At 41.2% G+C, this 21,888-nt stretch overlaps 1 protein-coding gene across 1 annotated transcript; it reads left to right on the top strand.

Moving 5' to 3' along the window:
* Window positions 1-54: 54 nt before the first annotated feature.
* On the top strand, window positions 55-21,532 carry LOC306861036 (polycomb group protein ASXL1-like). The gene is made up of 12 exons (XM_079403096.1): window positions 55-476; window positions 10,450-10,532; window positions 10,822-10,939; window positions 11,081-11,234; window positions 13,997-14,070; window positions 14,841-14,925; window positions 15,527-15,646; window positions 16,560-16,726; window positions 16,827-16,923; window positions 17,047-17,152; window positions 17,244-18,156; window positions 18,275-21,532. The coding sequence occupies exons 1-12, from the start codon at window positions 420-422 to the stop codon at window positions 21,305-21,307; spliced, it is 5,007 nt and encodes a 1,668-aa protein (XP_079259222.1). The 5' UTR covers window positions 55-419; the 3' UTR covers window positions 21,308-21,532.
* Window positions 21,533-21,888: the final 356 nt, after the last annotated feature.

The raw sequence follows: 21,888 nt of genomic DNA on the forward strand, positions 1-21,888 counted from the left end.
GGGGATGGGGAGAATTGTTTTTGTGTTGCATTCCTGCAGTGTGTTTGAACTTTGACCTCATTGTTGTGTTCTCCTCGTCTTGCATTCCAAACCGAGGATTTCCTGCAGTATGCCAAAGGCTTCTGGGGCTCGCCTGTTCTTCGCCCTGTCTCTGTTTACCTCCGTTTAACCAGCGAGACATTACAAAAAAACTCTGGAACGCCGTTGCTGCAACAACCGACAGCTTTTTTTTGGCAAGTCGTTCTACGGAAACGCGTGCGTGTTTGAACAGTGCGAATATACAAATACTTGGGGCGAAAGGGAATCAAAGACCCGTTTGGTGTTGCAGCTAGCCTAGCACGCTAGCGGGCTTGCCGTATATCACGCACACGTTTCATATCCGCTGCAGAAATCCGCACCCGCGCGACAACACTGAGGAAATGAAGGACAAACAGAAGAGAAAGAAGGAGCGCACGTGGGCCGAGGCAGCTCGTATGGTAATATATTAATCGTTTTAAGTAAATTGTAGCGGTTTAATGCCTGCGCGTGGGGTTAGGGGTGTTGTACGTTGAACAAAGCTGTGTCGCGCTGGGCTCGAGCTGTTGTGGGGTTGGACACATGCAGTCTGCTGCTGTGTGTATATCTGTAGACAGTATGTAATGTTTCGTAACCCGGCTTTTACGTTTTTGTTTACATGGCTCTTAATCCACGGTCCGTGTACTTACCCTGTCAACGTAAGCGTTACATTTCTAGTGTGTCCTATTTGAATGAAAGAGCCCTTGCTGGTAGCCTAGCGTGTTAGCTGCTCTGCCTGTTTGACCCTTTGTTTGCAGGGCTTCTTTTAGCGAGCTGAGTGAAAATACCCATTGTGGGATCCTTGTTTGTCATTAAATACCTTTTTTTTGTACCAAATATGTGTCTTAAATGCCCATTTGTACTTCTTGTTTGTTTTAAGCTGTGACTGTGTTAAATTATAGTAGGCCATATTTGTATATTTCCAGCTCGTATGCCATTGATCATCTTTGTCAGTTTTGGATATTAAATAAATAAAATTACTATTAGGGTCAATAAACATTTTAATGATTCACATCTGGATCAAAACATGCGTTGTGGCTAATAATATGTGAAGAAGACTAATCAGGTTTGCTATTATGATAGTAGGGTTTCTCCTTTATTCTCCACTGTGGTGGTCCAAGGGTGTGTAAAATCGGTCTGCCATGCATATATTGTTGCATATTAAATGTAATAAGAAGATCCATTTCTTATATCATCTGCATCATCCTAGTTTCTTTGTTGCATTTGGTGTAGATTAAATGGAAAATGTCATGGAAAGTGTTGTTTCACACAAAAACTAGCCTCTTCATATGTCTGACTTCTAGACTTTAATCTTAGTATTGTTATAAAAAAGCTTTAGTAGAAACAGACCTTTATAATGCGAGAGTGTATCAGACCTTATGTCAGATACAGTGTCTCAGACAAAATTAACCTGTGCAGTTGAATTTATCAACCTGTTTTTGCTTTGTCTATAAAAAAAATCTTAGGTGGTTAGTCATTTGTCTGTTGGGTCTTTGTCTGCTTTTCTAAGTGATATTGGCAGTTCTCACTCCTGAATTTGATCCACCCAAACAGCGCAGACTGTCTTTGAATTTAGTCATTTCTGCATTTTAACTCATGGCTAGTTTTAGATTAAGAGCAAGAAAGGTTGGGTGAGCTACAGACCGTGCTATCTGGTAAAAGTACATCTTGAAGCTCAAGGGGTGCTGTTTTGGGTGGGGATCTCATGTGCTAGAGAACCACCGCTTGTATCATTTATTACAATGCTGTGTTGTGTATGTCACAGTTTAAAAGCTATAATTCATAAAAAAAATTTTTATATAATGCTAAGTCTAAGTAACGTCACTTCTGATCTCATATTATGAATGTTTACATAATGTATTGTCTGTGGTCTAAATCCTAGATGATTATCAACCCAACTCATACCAACCAAACATATTAAAGACTGCTCTTTTGCAGGCATCACACACAGTGATTGATCTTTGGGAAGCAGGTATGGGCATGTCTGTATACCAGGAAGGATAGTCTCCTACCAGCTCCTCTTCTGTAGTAATAGGACAGGCTCTCGGGGAGATGCGGGCAAAAGGGAACACGCACAAGCAAATAGACTGAATACTTTAAATGTGAAGGCAGCATTTTATTAATTAAAGGATGATCAGGTATTTTAGACGATTCAGTTGTGTGAATGATCATGAAGCTTCGAGGAGGATTGCAGCATTATATAATGACTTTGAAACAAAAGCAGCGGTGTGAAATGGCAGCCTTGGGAGAAAGATGCAACCAGATGCTTGGGCTCAAGGCCAGTGTATATCAGATCATGTTGGCAATACACTTGGAAGCAATAGGAAATGTGAAGCAGGCCACCTATTTAAGCGTTTCTGGTCCTTCTCGATGGTTTCTTGCTTAAGGTGATTATAATGGTGTATAGCCATTCTTGATGTGTTAAAAAAAAATAGAACCAATTTTTGTGAGAGAGAATTTGGTTTTCATTAGTCCTGATTCTGGATGTGGGTGAAGCTGAGGTTTGTTTTTTGTGGTTGTTTTAATATTGTGTCCTCTACAAATGGTTTAGATTTTTGTGGGAACAAGGGAAATGTCACAGAATTAAATGAGGATCAGAGCCTTTTCATCCAGCATGAGTTTTGTTTGTAAATTTAACCCCTTGTCTGTTGGATATTTATTCATGAAATCCATATGATGATGAATTGTTCTATGTAAGGTCTTTATAAAGATGAGTTTACCTTTGGTTGGTTGTTTTTTTTGGGGGGGGGGGGGGGTACCTAATATTGTTAGTCTTAAGCCCGATTCGGACGGTAATTGTTTCTCATATGGACGTCTGTAAAATAAATTGACATCACCTCAGTGATAAAACTCATGGATTCGGATGGTGATTTATCCACAGTGGAGAAGTGAGTTCTGTGATCCTGCGCTCCAGAGAACGCGCTGCTCACGTGGCCTGTCACGTGATTGTGTGCTGTAAATAAAATTATTTTTATTTACTTTTACTTTACTTTTACTTTTGTCATTTAGCAGACGCTTTTGTCCAAAGCGACTTACAAATAAGAAAAAGTAACTAAAACTAAAAAGTTACAACTCTATAAATACTATCTACCCACATATTTAAGAAAATAAAGAAATTAAATAAAATTAACACATGCATATAACAACAACATTTCAATAATAAACATATCAATGAAAAAATTAAATAAAAAGCTACTACTATCCCTTGCCGGTGTCCCTGCCCGGTGGAGTCGCACGGTAGAGTCGATGGTCTTTACACTCTTTACTTTTTTACTTTTGTCATTTAGCAGACGCAATTTATTCTTGTGTAAAATGTATTTTAAAATACTTATGTAAAATATATTCTTATTATTCCAAGCATATTTTATAATGTATAATCCTATTTATTATTTGATTATTTAAATCTCCTGTTTAAAAATAAGAAAATACGCGCTATAGTTGTATATAATTATACGTGATATATATCCGTTTATAATACACATTTTAAAATTGTATTGCATACCTGCTTCTGCCACAAAGACCCATTTCGAATGTTTGTGCTTTTCTTCTCTTTCTGCTCACAGTCGCTGTGGTGGAGCATGAAGTGTTGTTCTTTTAAATACTTTCCAGCATTTCAGAAATATGTATGCAAATTAAATCGAAGTACAACGTTACGGTGTTCGGGAGTGCTCAAAAAGGGTTTAAATACTGAATTTTGAATTGATTTTTTTTCTCGTAAACTCAACATATGGATTCGGGCGGCAATTAAATTACCACATGTCATGACCTTGGTGTTTGTCAAAAACAGTAGGTAATTCGGCCGGGGATTTTTACGGGGGTGGTGAGAGAAAAACGACATCCTGGATTCGGACGGCAATTAAATCACCATCTACCCCCTGTATATAGCGAAAATTACTTGTGTCCCAATGAGAAACAATTACCGTCCGAATCGATGGTCGGCCGTCGGGCAGTTTTTGGTCGTCGGCCGACTAAGCTTTCTCAGTGTGTTCCGTGGCATCGGCTGAAGTTGGTCCTCGTCGGCTTTTTTCGGCCTATTCGTCGGCATCAGAGCTCGTCGGTCAGTCGGAGATTGAGGTCTCTGCAGAGTAAAAGAGGGCGTTTCTGAATTTGTGGGTGTTTTCAAACTGCTGGGAGTTTCTCAATCATACAAACAAAATGATCCCCCTTACCTAACCCCATCCCTAAACCTACCATCACTATGACGTCAGCCAATCAGGACACGGTCTAAAAACGCCCCGATCTGGTAACTCTCATTACTTTGCTGCAGAGACCTATGCTTGGTCAGTCGGGCCATCTGATCATTCTGATTGGCTGTTCAGCTGGCGAACAAGTGCACAAAAAAAGCTCAGAACGGACGCGCAACTTTGAAGGTAGATCAGTAGCAAAACTCAAGAGCTTGTTGATCTGAATGTGAGAACTTGTCATATGTATCAGTTATTTGTAAAACACTGGAAACTATTTTCATTGAATATCCTTAGCTTTTATATGATTTTAAGACACAGCATTCATCTTGTCATACAGATATTATCTGGTAGACAAATAATGCAACATCTTTCATAAGTATATACTGCACATTGCAGAGTAATATCGCTTTACCAGAGCCGTTGAGAAACAATTGATTGTGCACTGATAACTACGCTGACTACACTTTACAATATAATTTTATTCTGGGGAATGAGACAGCATTGTTCTCATGCTCCTTGGCAGTCAAATGTGACCAAACACCTTAAGTGTAACTTTTAACCGATAAAATAACTGTACTACATTTTAGCTCCGTTCTGTTTAGTGGAGATTTTACTAAATAATAGGCGCAATAAGTATGATCCATGAATGACCGATTAAAAAAGGCCTATAACATTTTCTAATATGCTTATTTATATTACAATTAGTGTAGTATTTAGGATTAAAATAGAGAAAATGTTTTCAGTGTAAAGAGGCAAATTAGAGGCATTTGGTGGCCAGAAAGATAATATTCATATGTAATGCCATGGTTTAACCACTGGATGCCCTTATGGCTGTTTAATAAATACATGTAGACTATTTAGTTAGACTCTAGTTGCTCAAAACAGTATTGCCGTTCATAACTGCTTATTTTTTTAGGTTTTGCTTTTTAATGTACATTTAGACATTATCAAACACTCGATTTTTATAAGTTAGATTTTTTTATGTTGCATTTAAAAAGTTTCATTATTGACCAGCAAATAAGGAATTTAACCCAATAAAGAAGTTTAAATTATTTTTAAAAAACAAAAATAATAAAAATAACTGAGTTATGTCGCAACTCTGGTACAGTGATATTACTCTGCAATGTGCAGTATATACATATGAAGGATGTTGCATTATTTGTCTACCAGATAATACCTGTATGACAAAATGAATGCTGTGTCTTAAAATCATATAAAAGCTAAGGATATTCAATGAAAATAGTTTCCAGTGTTTTACAAATAACTGATACATATGCATAAAAAACATGTTTCTTTTTGCAGGGCAAGTTGCGATGGTTGGCGTTGTTCATTGGTCAGGCATCGACCAATAAAATGTCTTCATTCGCAGCCCGGCTCTGAGCTCTCACGTCTGCATTTACAAGTGCACAAGTGAGTTTTGCTACAGGAATACCGCAAAAGGAGTAGCAAAAGTCAAAGCGCTAAGATTTGAAGTTGCACTGCCAGATCTGAGAGGTTGTAAGTGCTGACTTGAGGTTTTACAGCGAAACTGAAGTAAAGCGCAAAAGTACACGTTTGTGTGTGTCATTTTGTTTATGTGAATGTCATTCTACGCATGTAACCATTAATCTGCAACTTTGACTTCAAAACACGGGTGTTTTGATTATTGTCTGTGTGTGCAAATCGAAAGATTCAGCTTTTCAGATCAGAGCTGTGAGTGTAAATTTCAACTTACAAATACGAATGTTAATATGACAAGTTCTCACATTCAGATCAACAAGCTCTCGAGTTTTGCTACTGATCTACCTTCATACACTACTTTGCTGTCGTGTGTCGAGCGTCGGCTTGGTGTGTCAGGGCAACTTTGGACCCAGACGCTACCGACGTGAGCCGACCCAGCTGTCTGCTTTCTTCGCCACTAGTTCGTCGGCGTCGGCTTGGTGTGTACTGGGCCCCGTTTACACTAGTGCATTTGTTTTAAAACGGCGTTTTAGAATGAAAACGATCCCCGTTTCCACTGCGTTTCAGAAACGATCTCAGTTTACACTACACAACCGAAAATGCACGTCACGTGACCATTCATGCAGGTAAAACCATAGAGATGTATAGGCAGATTCCCTATTATTTAGATGGCGGATGCATCTGCGTGCTTGGAGCGGTCGAATGGGGAATCTTCCCAAACATATCTATGGGTACAACAATGAGCATGATGTTATTGTTTACTCGTTGTCAAGGATACGCAGAGAGAATGTGGGCAGCCACACCATCGTTTTCAAAAGTCTCCGCTTTGGTCTGTTTACACTGAAACGCAACCCTGGAGTTTTCAGACTAAAACGAGGTCTGCAGCATTTTCAAAAGTCTCCGTTTTCAACCTCGAAAATGCTGGAGTAGTGTAAACAATAGGAAAACCGTAGCAAAAGTTATGCATTTTAAAAGGAAAACGCAATAGTGTAAACGGGGCCTTAGATGGTTCTCAGAAAATATTTGCCTACTGCTTAAAGGAATAGTTTGCCTAAAAATGAAAATTTTGTCATTTAGTCACCCTTAAGTTATTCCAAACCTGTATGAATTTCTTCTGCTGAACAGAACTTTGGATATTTTCCATACTATTGAAGTCAATTGGGATCAACTGTTTGGTTACCTGCATTATTCAAAATATCCTCTTTTTGTGTTTAACAGAAGAAAGAAACTCATACAGGTTTGGAACAACATAACAGTTAGTAAATAATGACAGATGTTTTATTTTTGGGTCCCTTTTATCTCTAATGCATTTTCAGAATTAAATTGAAATTCTATTTTCTAAAATGCATGTTATTGATTTTATTGTTAACCTCTCTCTGTTGACTTATTTTATTTTGTCTGCATCACTAGCGTAGCCACAAATATTTAAGTGGGTGGGCCTACATAAAACTGGGTGGGCCAGGTGTGTAGCATATGAAAACTGCATGTTAAATTGCCAACAAAAAATACAGCACCAAGTTTAATTACACAGTACTTCTAAAGCATGCATTAACATTAGTCATTTGTTATGATAATGTTCATTTCAAAATTTACTAATAGGACATTATTAAAATTAAAAGTTAACATTGTTAACATTTGCCTGAGTTGGTTGACAAAGATTAATAAACACGGTAACAAATGTATTGCTAATGTTAGTTAATGCATTAACGTTAACTAAAGGAAGTTTATTAAAATGCATTACCTCAGTCTGAAACAACGGGGCTTCACTGATGATTTCATAATCAAACGTCTCTGTCAGTTCAAGCACATCGAGGACCGCAGAAATGTGCGCAGCTGAAAATTATGCAGTTTGTTGTAGCGACCAGGATCTAGCACAACGTTTGTGTTTCTGTCCACAAAGGACGCATTTGTTTAGCGGATCAAACACTGTACATATGCTAATATGATGTTTCAAACACACTTGGTTCAGAAGTTTCCGATCGATAAATCCAGCACCCGCAGGTGGTCTGTCGGGTTTAATTTGTAAACAGTCCGGATTTATTGCTAAGACTTTTACTTTTTAATGAATTGATCTGATTTATATTTGCTTCACTTGGCAAGCGTATGATGATATGCACCTATAGGAAGAGGGAAAACTAAGAAACGACCTGTAATTGACCATGAAAACAAGCATTTAATATTTTTGATAAAGTTACAGTGAAATAAGACGTTTATTATAATAAATAATATCCATTTGGAAAATTACAAACTTCTCATTGGGTGGGCCACAGAAGAAATTGGGCCCACCCGTAGCTACGCGACTGGTCTACATACACCTCACTCCTTTCTTAAACTGCAAGTTCGCAGGGATGTGCAAGTAGGGCTCACTGCATCCTGCGGTGGACATCCAACCCCGCCCACATCCAAGTGTGACATCATATTGGTAGGTTTAGGGGTGGAGATGGGTAGGTTTAGGTAACTGAAAGGTGGGAGGAGTTGGATCTCGATCCAACCACGCCCCCTGGACCTTGGGGCTGCAGAGAGACGCTCCTCGGGATTGCTTTTTAATTTTGTTTTAATATGTTGGCTAACGTTATATGAAAATGAAGAATTCTGTCAGTCTATTGATTGATTTTCCATTTCTGCATTGCTCCAGCCGATCTGAATAAATAAGCTATGCACTGGTTTGTTGAGTGTATGCTCTTCCTTTTTTTCTGTTTAATGACCGCCTAAAATGAAATGATGATAACGCGAGGCAAGCATATGGCATAATCGTGACCTATTTTTAGCAAATTTCATTGAGTGATTTGACAGTGTGATTCAAAGATTAAGTATTTCAAGTGTAGGCTGTTATAAAGACACACGCACAGTTTTTTTTCTTTTGCCATTTTTGGGGGGTTTCTAGCTTTTAGACTTCCGTTTAAACGACAGTCAAATTAGTCGTAGCACACATCCCTATTCAGATCCACCTGCATCCAATCAACAAGTGAAATCTCACTCTTTTTTTATTTTTGGATAAGCTGTTTCACTCAGATGCACGTCCCAAATATGGAAGCAATGAAAATGCTATATAAGGGGCAGTCGTGGCCTAATGGATTGAGAGTTGGACTTGTAACCTGAAGGTCGTGGGTTCGAGTCTCAGGTCCAGCAGGGATTGTAGGTGAGGGAATGAATAACCAACACTCTCTCCACCCTCAAAACCACGACTGAGGTGAGACCCTTGAGCAAGGCACCGGACCCCCAACTGCTCCCGGGCGACGCAGCAATGGCTGCCCACTGCTCGCTCCGGGTGTATGTTCACTACTGTGTGTACACTTGGATGGGTTAAATGCAGAGCACAAATTCCAAGTATGGGTCACCATACTTGGCCACACACCACTTCCCTTTTCCTTATATTTAAATGCAGAAATGTTAGCAATGTTGTTTGTTCTCTGATTTATGATGGGGTATAATATCACTCCATTTTTTTATTCCCTATGATACCATGAAATGGCTGGGGTTAGAGGGATAAAGACCAGGCTGGCACAATGCATGACTCTCCAGAAGCAATGCTTAAATGTGCCGCTCTGTTATAAATAACTGGAAAGTTTGTCTTGTCATTGGCCTAGTAGTTTGGTTGAAGTTCTCACAGCTTGACGTTTTTCATGCCTGTTTCCTTGCAGGAAGTGCACTTGGTATTTTATCATTTAGTGCACATTTCTTTTGTAGCTTGTGCTGTTCCATTTCCTGTTCCAGTGTCCTTGGTTCTAGACTTAGCTGAGCACAGCGGGAGCAGTGCTTCCCATTTTAACCACCATACTTGCAGAAGGTTACATCCTCTTGTGAACCAGGACTAGGAGGAATTTATTAGCTCTGTTTTAATGGAGAGGGAAATGTTTGGTTTTATAATCTGTCTCCATTCCACAATCCTTTTTTTTTTTTTTTTTGCTAGTCATATAGGCTATAAGCCTGTCTCATATGCCTGGATCTACTCAGCTGTGTGTGGCAGCTGCAGGTTGATGTTATGCTTTGTACACTGTGCAGAACCTGTGTAATATGGACCTAACAGAAGAAAGCTGAGTGTTTCTGACATGGTCTTAAAATGAATTGCTGTGGCACTGTAATTGGCAAGCTGAGTGTGCTGTGCTTTAACTGTTAAGCGGTTTTCACAGTAAAACCCTCACAGATTGTCTTTTTTTTATTATTCATTCTCTTTAAATGCCACAGCTATGTTCATATAGATGCAGTTGGACATGTAACTGTTTTTGAGTCTCTCGTGCCATTACTTTTACTTTACTTACTTTGTCATTTAGCAGACACTTTTATCCAAAGCAACTTACAAATAAGAAAAAGTAACTAAAACTAAAAGTCAAAACTCTGTAAATACTATATACACACATTTAAGAAAATAAAGAAATGATGCATACAACAACATTTCAATACTAAACATTTAAATGAAAAAAATTTAATAATCTAAAAACTGAAACAGAAGTGAAACAAGTTGTAGGAGAGAGGAAAAATAAAAAGCGATATCCTTTGCCGGTGTCCCAGCCCGGTGGAGTCGCACGATAGAGTCGATGGTCTTTAGGGGCAGTGTCAGAGATGCTAAACACTCTTGTCTTTACACTTTTTACTTTGTCATTTAGCATTACAATTGCTTTTTAAACAATTAAATGTTCATGCAACCCACCAACCAGTCAAATTTGAAAACATGTAGTGTCCCTATCCCTAATATGAATGAGTTAAAAGTGAGTTGACTGTACACTAAATTGGATAGTTGTTGATTTGATGTGATTTGTTTGACCTCTTGCAGGTTCTGGAGAACTTTTCTGATGCCCCGATGACACCCAAACAGATTCTACATGTCATCCAAACAAAGGGGCTCAAAGAAATGAGGTCTAGTATAAAATATTCATGAATATTAATGTACTGTGTTTCTGTTTGAGAATTATTTTTTTATGCTAGAGATTTGTTTCTATGTATACGAGTACATTTCTGCTGCCTCTTGACTGGGTTTGAGTATTTTTCTAAAATGCTATTTTGTGTTTCTCTCTTTTTCTGAAACCTTTTTCACCCCAAAATAGAAGGTAAGATAAAGTTAATTATCTATATATTGTATTTTACAGTTTCTTACTTTCTTGAGCAGCACTTAGACATTTCTTCTCTACTTTCCATCCTCCTTCAGTGGCACAGCTCCTCTGGCCTGCCTGGTCACCATGCTTCACTCTCAGGTGAGAGGAGACAGAGTGAAGAACAGTATTTTCTTCAAGCTTCCTGGAAGGATGAGTTTGTTTACCCTAAAGGTAGAGAGTCTATAAATCCCTCTAGCTTCCTTTCAGTGCTTTACACATTTCACTCTAGTTATGCAACTGGATTATGATGCCAAAACCAGCATAGAATGAGCTACATATCCTGTGTCTGTATGTACCCACTGATGCCTACAGAAAAATGCACTTCAGTGGACAAAGAGCCCGGCTGCAAACGAGTCTGGAGATGGGACTGGCACTCCAACAGCATCCACCACATCAACAGTTGAAGGAGCAGAGCAGGAGAGTTGTGACTCCACAGAGACGGCTGCTGCTAGTGGTGAAAATGATGGTGTGTGGACTATTCATTCTTTTCTAAATTTCTTTTCCCAGAATTGATTCATTCAGCCTCTTTTCCAGTAAGTGGAACAGGCTTATAAATTAAAGAAGCGTATAAAAGAGCTGAAAAGTAGAGGCCCCATCTTTTCATTTTAAGAAAAGCTTTGATTCCAAATGGTGATGAGCATTAAATACCCTGAGCTTAAGAAGCATGTAGTGCCTGAGAGACATTGATTTCTTTTTTGCTTTGGATGTGCGTGTTGCCATGGATATTGCGGCACATGACACATCCAGCAGTGACCTAGATGAGAGTGGTTTAGAACATGTATTTGTGTTGCGTGAAGGAGAATACGTGCAAAATTATGCCTGGAAATGACCATGTATTTCACATTTGCTCTATTTTCTGAATGTGTGTGAAAATCTGGGCCCGTATTCATGAAAAATCTTAGTGCTGCTAAGAGTTGCTCCTAGTAACAAAATTCTAAGAAAATTCTTAAAAATGTGGGTGTTTCCTCTTAAAATTGAAGAAAAGATTCTAGTAAAGAAAAAAGTAATTCAGAAAGCATCCTAACCCTTAAAAGAGGTCTGAAGGTCCAAAATTGTTAGGAGTATGAACGAGGACTTTTAAGAGGCTTAAGAGTTTCTTTAGCAGTGGAGAAAACGGACGAAACATGAAGAGGGAGAAGAAATGTTGCACACAATGCATGACAGTGAGTTAATAAGACGCTACACATTAGATCGTGCAGGGATCATATTTGACCGATCTTATTAGAGATACGCTAACATCTCCGACACCGCACAGAAATGCCATAGCGCCAGAAATGGACATAATCACTACATTAACTACATTAACATATTTGGCAACTGGAAAAATGCAACTATGCAGCAGCGATGATTTGGGTCTGTTACAGCACTTTCAGAACCTTATTGTGTCGTTGTTGATTTCCTATAAAATATGTTATGACCGCATGGTAAATAAAAAATAAAGAATATATATACATATTTAATGTGCGTGTGTGAGAGAGAGACTACCGTAAACCAGGAAAAATTACACCTGTAATTTCAAAGTGAAGGCTTATAAGCCCTACTCTTAAGCGCTCTTATTTCCTTCTTGGACAACCAACCAATGACCGTCTTCAAAAGACTAGGCTAGCAACGGGGTCACCCCCGCCTCTTCACTAAGATAAAAGTTTTTGTCTTTTCCTTGCTCAGAGTTGCTCTCATATTGGTCCTGAATCACTTTTAAGCCAAGACTCCTAGTTAGAAATTTTTAAGCTAAATTAGGAGCTCTCTTAAAGGGTTCTTAGAGCCTTTAAGAATACGGGCCCTGATTCCTTTTGTTCTTGATAGATGTGGAAGGATGATATTTGAAAGGCTGATGTTTTTAGACATCAGCAGGATCTATTTTTTTTCTCTCTCTTAAAAATATATTCACCATAATTAAAATGAAAAAGATTACTAGATGTCATAAGCAGTATCAGGCAAGAAGTATTAAATACTTTCATATGTTTTCTACCCCTGAAATGGGTGCTGGAACCCAGTATTTATCTGTTTCCCTCTGGTTTAGAAAGTTTATGAATCGGACTACATGCATATTTACCACCTATTGCAAAGTACAAACTACATGCGACCTATCATTATTAATTATAAATGGTATGTAGGGGAAAAAGTATACAAAGATAAATATTTTGTCTTTTCAGAATCTTATCAGTCAGGAAATAGCTGCTATTCTATCGGGTTGCTGCAGGTTCTTAAAATGTTTTAAAATTAGTTTGATCAAAATCATGTATTTTGAATGGTATAATTCTTAATGATCTTTTTGAAAAGGTGATAAATTGAGGACAGATAGACAGGAATTGTGATAGAGCCTAATGTGATGACTAAACTTTAAAAGGCCGTGATTTTTAGTAAATAAATATGACCTTTGCGTGTTTTACTGGCTCACGGGTTCAGAGCAGTTCATAATTAATGAAAATTGCATGTTTATGACAAGTGATTGCTTATCATTAGCAACAGCCAGTAGCTACCGAGAGGCTAGATATTGGGAGAACTCATTTACAAGCACTCTTACTTGCAATCAAAAGCAATATTAATGCCTTTGTGCATTTTATTGTGGTGAAGCATATGAGGGCAAATGCAACACGCAGTCAGCAGAAGGTTGCCTTTCTCTCTACTCATCCCCTCCCCAATACCAAACCATCAGCCAACAATACATAACAAAGAAAACATAAATGTTCACCTATGACCACGTGTTAGTAAATAAGATGTAAGAAATTACTTACTGCTCCTACACTACTGATGAATCAATGATGTTTACTCTACGGCAGGGGTGCCCAACCCTGTTCCTGGAGATCTACCTTCCTGCAGAGTTCAGTTCCAACCCTGATCAAACACACCTGTCTGTAATTATCAAGTGCTCCTTCAGACCCTAATTAGTTGGTTCAGTTGTGTTTGATCAGGGTTGGAGCTGAACTCTGCAGGAAGGTAGATCTCCAGGAACAGGGTTGGGCACCCCTGCTCTATGGTGTTTATATTGTAATTTGCTGTAGATAGTTGTAAATGTGTATATTTAATCTCACCTTTTTAATGAGCAGCTGAAATGAGAAACACTAATATTTTACAAAAAATTATAAAGTGAAGAAATTATCATTTGTCAGCATCATATTTTTTTCCTTTTCTCTCTGTGTATCAACTTAACACAGGAACAGGATTAAAATGTGATTTGCTGCAGTAATATTGTTGATGGATGTTCTACTTGTTTCCTCTTTGTTCCAGCTTCTGTGGATGAGTCTTCATCCAGTGCCTCTTGTTCCACAGAACCACAGACAAGACTCAGTCGCTCCTCACAGGTACCAGCAGTGCCTAACTTCACCTTTGCACTGAACCATCACCTTCATAACTAATTTTTACATGCAGGACCCTCCAAGAATGGATTTCCATCTCATCATCATTCTTATGCACAGCACTCAACTCCTCCTCAGATCACCAGTTATGCCAGAAGGCAGTTGAATGCATGACGTCACTATGTAAAAATTAGTCATTAGTGAAGTGCTGAAAGTTAACGTTGTGAGTCAAATCAAGAAAACCCCACAGATAACGCTGACATCATTAGTCAAGACTAAGACCTTTTGCGCTCTGCGCTGTCATTTCAATTTCAGGTCGGGGACTTCTTGATTTGAGTATATCATCAGGTTCTAAACAGATGATTTGCTTGGTTGATCATTTACAGTAAATCCAGTAAAATATTTTTTGATTTAAGCACTGAATCCACAAGATACTCTGACACCAATCAGCAGATTTTGAAACTTAAAGCTGCCTTCATGCTTTTCTCCTCTCATTTGCTTGTCAGTCTTGCAATCCCCTGCCAGCCACTCAGCTCCCATAGAAAATGAGCTGAAAACTGTCATTTCCAGGACACTTACACCTTGTCCTTTCCCTTTATATTCTTCGTACCTGCATTAATCTAAATATTTTATTGGTAAAATTCTAACGTTCTCAGCTTTTACCAGGCATATGCATTTCCATTTAAATTCTCCCCTATGAGCATGCTGTTATTTTCCATGTCTGTGGAGGACCTGTGTGTATGTGCTCATGATTATTTCTCCCATCTCTTTTACAGTCAGGGAGACAGAGGAAGAAAGCTGTGATGATGCCCCGTGTAGTGCTCACTCCTCTCAAGGTCAACGGTGAACACGTTCCATCAGGTTACAATAGCTCTTTTACTTGTTCACTTTTTTCTCCCCCTTCTTTCTGTTTTCCCCCCTCTGCAGTGGTTTTGTATACCTGCTCCCTCTGACTGTGGATGCTCTTTATCTGAGTGGCCTGACAGTGTTTGTAATTTTACGCACTGACACTCACTCTCATTTATAGTACAGTCTCCTCAAGGGCAGTTTTCCCACAGTTCCCTCCTGTTGACAGCCGCCGCCTCTATTTCTTGGTTAACTTTGCACTAAAAGCATTATCTTTTCTAGAAGCCACTGACGTGTTTGTCACTTGAACGTCAATACCCCTCAGTGTAAAAGCAGTGTTTCTGGTTTGTCCTCTCAGCCCTGCTCTGTTCCCCTTGGATATCTGCTTTGCATTTGCGTCTTAGAGAGATATCCATTCACCCTACTTCCTCTTTGTCTCTGTGCCTTGGGATATCCGTCCCTTTGACTTTTCGTGTTTCACGTACATGCCAAATCTTTGCCTGTCACTTTGGCCTCTTTAGTGCCACTAGCATTCATACCTCAGTTGCCCTACCCACACTCACTCGTTCTCAGAGAGTCTCACTAGCCTCCATCCTCCCCCCACCTTTACCCTCAGGAGCAGCGGGGAGGCGCAGGGAAGGCTCTAGGGGGGGTCCAGGCCCCACTCTCCGTACCCGCTCCGAGCTGGGTTGGAAACGCACCCAGCACTTCAAGAGCATACGTGGTCTTCGTTCAGGTACAGAGGATGAAAACCAAGGACCCCCATGTATTAATTACAACCCCCTAAGCCCCTTGCTTACCACTTTCCATAGAACATCAGTAATTCAATAAGTCCTCTCTAGTTATTATTACACAGAGGGACTGAATAGCTAACAAGTTTGAGCCAATCTAATGACAAACTATGTCCCAATCTTCATTATTTCTAACCAGCAATTAAGGCATTTGGATGGATTAGGGAAAATAAACAAATAACCAATTATTCAGTTAGTTTTAGTTTTATCATTTATTATTTGCAGTGGATGGTTGCATGCAAAAAAGGGTGTATGTGTATTTTTTTTGCCTTGATCCTATTAAATGAAGGACATAGGTTGCTATGTGTATCTTGTCATGCTGGTTTCTCAGTGTGTAAAAATGTTTTGTCCTCTAACACCTCAAACACTGGTCAAAACATTAGTCTATTGCAGAGTACCAAACATAGTTTGTCTTTGTCAGTTTTGTCAGTTGTTTTTTTTTTTTCTTTTTCAGTGTCGGTGTACTTTGTTTTATTCTGTCAAATCTAGCTAAGACCAGCTTAGTGAAAAACTTGTGTCTATTTTCATTGAAGATATGTTTTGTAGTGTGCATTATGCTTTGGTTTATTAATTGCAGCACTGGCTGATGTAATGTTCTGTTGATAATGTAAAAGCTGTGTGGATTGATCAATAGCTCAGGTGGAATTAAACTATTAGTATTGCTTTACTAGTACTGCCATAACATTATTTGATTATTTAGATTTACTTGTGCTTTGAATTCATATTATCATGCACTCACGGTTTTGTGAATGTAGACCAGAGTCTGCTCTAAAGATATTACATAAATATGTCCCTGCCGTGCAATGTTTCATTAAGCAATGATCTTATGTACACTCAATGTAAGACTATATTTTGCAGGTCCCATGAAAAGGAATCGAGGGGGAGTGGAGGTGGATTTTGAGACTCCAGGCTCCATCCTAGTCAACACCAACATTCGTGCTCTCATCAACACGCGCACCTTTGCTGCTTTTCCTCCTCACTCCCAGCAGCAACTACTCCAGCTTTTACCAGAGGTGGACAGACAGGTATATTTCTTAGAGGCTTTTTAATTTTCACTTGTTACACTTATATCCTGTTTTTTTTTTTTTTTTTCTCACCAAATTTTTCAATTCTTTTAATGTGTAGGTTGGCCCTGATGGCCTTGCTCGACTAAGCAGCTCTGCCCTGAATAATGAATTCTTCACTCATGCATCCCAGAGCTGGAAAGAGCGTCTAGCTGAGGGTAAGTCTCTTAGTATTGTTCTGTAATGTATGTAAAGAAATGACAGAAACTGACCAAGACAGGTGGCTCTAGGTAGCTTACTATAATGGTGGATAAAGTGTGAATATTTTTACTCTCTTGAAGGTGAGTTCACGCATGAGATGCAGGTTCGTTTCAGGCAAGAGATGGAAAAGGAGAAGAAAGTAGAAGCATGGAAGGAGAAATTCTTTGAGGAGTACCATGGCCAAAGGTTCGATAGCCTTTTTAAAATATTCTTAAACCGCCTAATTCCTAGAATTGATGTTGGTTTAAAGTATTTTTTTTCCCATTTATTATTTTAGGTCTGGGTTGACGAGAGAAGAGGCATTAAAGCTCACAATGAGTGATGCTGGAGATGTTGCCAGTGCAGTTCTTGACTCTGATTCTGCTACAGTGGCTACACCCAAGAGGCGAAGTGTTGGAAGAAGACGGAGGGAAGGCCGTATCAGACGGCGTTCACGGGCTGACCTCAGACGCAGAGCTCGGCGAACACTTTGCAAAACTCCAACGGTAGCTGTACCTTCAGCAGAGACAACAGAAAGCACTGCAACTCCAGATGTTGAACCATCAGTTGCATCACCAGTCCCAGAAGCGACAGCAATTCAGGGAGAGGTGGTCCTTCAAACAGACCTCGGACTGGAAGCTCTAGAAGAGAACCTTTCTGCAGAGGCAGTCCCCTCTCCTGCTCCTGTACCCACACCTCCTCCAGCTTCTACAAGCTCAACCTGCGATGAACCAGAAGCCTCCACACACCTGTTGCCTGAAGTACCCGAACCAGCTGTTGCATCGACTTCCTCTCCTTCCTCAACCTCCTCTTCAACATCATCATCATCATCGCCCTCTTCTTCTCCCTCCTCTGCCTCAGAAAGACAGACTTTTGCTGCAAGCTCAGATTCCTCTTCTTCCTCTTCCTCCTCCACTGCTGCTATTGCCACCGACCCGCTGGATGATGGGGCTTCGGTCATTACCACTGGTACAGCGGGCACTGGTGCAAGCAGCCGAGAGAGCAGCCCCGCTGCCAGTCCTGCCACAGCAAGTCCAGCAATTCAGCTCAAGGAGCAGAAGAGAAGGCCAGACGAGTCCCAGGCCTTCACCAGCTTTCCCGAGAAAAGGGCGCGGCTGGATGAGCGTCAGTCCTTTCGTAACACAGTTGACTGTGTGCACTCAGAAAAGCCACAACCTACAACAGAGGAGCCCAAGGTCCCGCCAATCCGGGTATGTTGGACACGTTATTTTTTCCAGATTAGTCTCTTATACACCTCATTGTAGTTAAAAACAGTCTTCATGTAAACCATAACTCATATGAGTATTTCTCTTCTGCCCATTCCACTAGATACAGCTCTCCCGGATCAAACCGCCCTGGGTCAAGGGGCCGCCAACGTACCAAATCTGTCCCCGCATCGTCCCCCCCAATGAAGGGTCGCGGCGCTCTGGGACAGGGGCGCGCACCCTGGCGGACATCAAGGCCCGTGCACAGCAAGCCCGTGCCCAGCGGGAAGCCGCTGCTGCTGTTGCAGCCTCTGGGGATGGGGGAGGGCCTGGGGGGAGCGGCCCGGGGGGTGGTACTGGGATACCGGATCGCTCCAGCGGGAGGCGTTCGAGAGAGCACCCAGGTCCCATTGAACCTGGAGGAGGAGGAGGAGGAAGACGAGGAGGAAGAGTTGATTTGGAGGAGCAGGAATCGCCTGCGAGCTCTTATTCGTCTGGAGCACAACTACAGCTGTCCAGTGTAGACTCAACAGAGAGGCCTCAAACCTCCACCCCACTTACCGAACCATCTCCTTCCTCTGTGTCTTCAAACCAATCTCTACCACCATCAGAGTCTCCGAAAACACTCACGCTATCGCCACCTGCAACTGACAGCCCTGCTTCCCAGGATCAAGTGGAGGAGATTTGTGGAGTGGAAGAGGTGACTGCCTGCCCAAGTGATAAAGCCTCAGAGCAGACTTTAGACACCCCAGTGCCTACGCCAAGCGAACTAGAGTCTTTTTGCAGTCACCAAGAGGGGAGAGGTGAGGAGGCAGAGTCCAGTGAGAGCAGAACAACTACCCCTGTTTGCACCTCAGCATCCAATGATGCCATTTCTTTAGTGCCCACCTCTATACCAGACTCTCTGCCAAGATTTGGTGCCCAGGGTGTGGATGTCATCAGGACCTTGGCAGCTTCTTCTCAAACCTGGGAAGGTGAAAAGAACGGTGGTGAGCATCACCCAGGGACAACTGGAGTTATCCAGCATGGCTCAGACTTGAAAATGCCCAAAGAGACACTTGTTACAGCCCAAAATGGATGGGTAGAAAGTAGTGAAGAGCATTCCATGAGAGAGGAGATGCTACAAGAGCATAGGAATGGAGGAAGTGATGCTGATGGCAAATATGAATCAGCCTCTCTGCCTTTTCTACCAAGTAATGCAGGCGAGGAAGACACTGGAGCACACAGTGATTCTACGGAGACGGCATCTGACTTTGAAAATGAAACTCATGAGGATGAAACACTGGACTGGCATGGAACCCAGATGGATAGTAACGGCATGCAAGCTCAAAATACAAAGTTGCAGAATCAACCTGTCATTCAGACCTCAAGTCGACTCACTTCAATGTTGAATCCTCCTCAGCACCAGCAACCAGTCATACAAGCCCATATATCTAACCCCAACCATACTCAAACTGTCATTCAGGCTCGCTTCCCTAATGGTGTGCCAAACCAGCCCGTCATTCATCCCCACAAGCAGCATCCAATTCATAGCCATGCTATAAACCATGCTCAGGACCAGATTGCCACTGCGCCCTCACAAGCCCAAGTGCAAGCTTACCTGACACAGGCAGAGAGGGACCAAAGTAGAAATCTACGACTGAATGATAATGGCAATGGAGTGAAGCTGTTTATCTCAACAGAGGGTGATGTCAAACCTCTTGGCAGAGGGCTTGGAGAAGATTTTGCTTTAAAGAATTCTGCAGTTCCTCCCGTTGGCAGAAGAGTCCAAGGTTCATCTCGACCAGTTTCCTCTGTAGAGGCCAACAACCCTCTTGTCACCCAGCTTCTTCAAGGCAGCCTACCCTTAGAGAAGGTTTTACCCCAGCCTCACTCAGTCAGCAAGCTGGAAATTAATCGACATCCAGGTGCCCCTGCCGGGAACTCAATCAATCGCCGACCTCTGAGAAATCTGGGACCACGTTTTAGAGGCCCGTCTGAGTCAGGAGGACCTATAGAAACTGGTGGATCTGAATTTCAACACAAAGCCCCATCTGCCCGAGTGTCTCCTGGACCTGGTCGGAACTTTGGCTCTTCACCACCAGGTTCTACTCCATCTCGAATGGCATGCTTGTTTGAGGAAGCTAGCCCAAGATCCACAAATGTTCAGTTCACTTCTCAATCCGGAGGTGCAGTGCCCCCCGGAGCAGTACCTGTCATAACATCCCTCCCTTCAAACTCCTCTGCTAGAACCTCAATGGATGTGAACTCTCAAAATGCTCCAGTTTATGAATCAGCTGTCATTAAAGAGCACCCCGGACATCTTCCTCCAAGGGGTGAAACTCCAGAGAGACCAGCTGGCTTTCAACAGCATCCTAACAATCTCTCCCAGTCTGTGTGCAGAACCACACCTGATGCTCCCTCACCTCCACATGGCGACCTTTGTCCATCGGAGGTTGTACCTACTGTTAAGATTAACTGGCGCCCAAGCAAACCCCAACCACCTCAGCATCAGACGTATCAGCAACAGCTGTCTCCTGTAGCTACAGTAAAGAATGAAGTCTCCTCACGCCCTTCGTGCCAACAAGCTCTGACCAAAAACTTGTTTGCTCTAAACAGTGGCAATACTTCTGTTGTAATAACCAAAAAGGAGCCTCTGGACAATTTTCATGGAGGTGGTGGAGCTATGGAAGGACTGCTAAATATGGAAATGTCTCTTTTTAGAATGGCCAAGAAGGAACAAGTCAAAAATACATATGCCCGCCAAGCAGACACCTCCGCTTCTCCTGTCTCCTCCTCCCCTTCCTCATCGGCCTCCAGTCTCCCATACCAGCTATATGGCAAGCTACCAAAACTACAGCAGAGTGGGGGCAACGGGGGGTCCTCATCCAGCTTCTGTTACACAGCTAATGTGTCCGTGGTGGACGGTAGCGGGTTCTCCCACAGTTTAGCCGATGGTGTGCTACAGCTAAGGCCACGTGTGAGCGTCAGCAACAGTGGAGGCCAGAACGCTACACTTAGCATTCAGGCATTCGCGGACAGTGCTGCAGAAGAAGTGGCTCTCAAGTGTTCCTGCCGACTTAAGGCTATGATCATGTGCCAGGGCTGTGGCGCTTTCTGCCATGACGATTGCATTGGCCCCTCGAAACTGTGTGTGTCATGTCTGGTTGTCAGATAGTTTGTTGCAGCTCCTCCAAACTGAGCCGGTTGGTCAGAGCAAATGTTTTGACCACTCTAGACAATTCTAGCCCTTTGCCTGTGGTTGGATACCACTGGAAGTCTTGGACTCTTTTGAGCAAAGAATGAGGCAGGACACGGCATTGTTTAAATGGGACAGTTTTTTTTTTTCTTTGATGGGCCAGGCAATACAGTAGGGCTGGAAGATTACTTGTAAGATATATATATATATAAAAAAAAAAAAATTCAGTCTGTATTTTTGTTGCATATTTTTTCTATTGCTGTTATGGTGTTATTATTATGATGATGATTACAATAATAATGATATTGTTGTTGTTGTTGTTGTTATTATTATTATTATTATTATTATTATTATTATTGGTATTATTACATGAATTTACATGGCACGGTTGATTGTAAATTGTGCCTTTTTTTCCCCCAACAAAACATTTACCTCATCTTCTTGACACCAGTCATCAGTTCAGTGTGAAAATGGTGGCGTTCCTGTTTGTTTTCTTCTCTTGAATTCCTCTCAGTGAAGAGAGCTTTAGGAGAATTTTGTGTTTGATGTCTTGCAAAGAT

The sequence above is a fragment of the Barbus barbus genome, assembly GCF_936440315.1.
Source record: "Barbus barbus genome assembly, chromosome: 41".
Classification (NCBI taxonomy): Eukaryota; Metazoa; Chordata; class Actinopteri; order Cypriniformes; family Cyprinidae; genus Barbus; species Barbus barbus.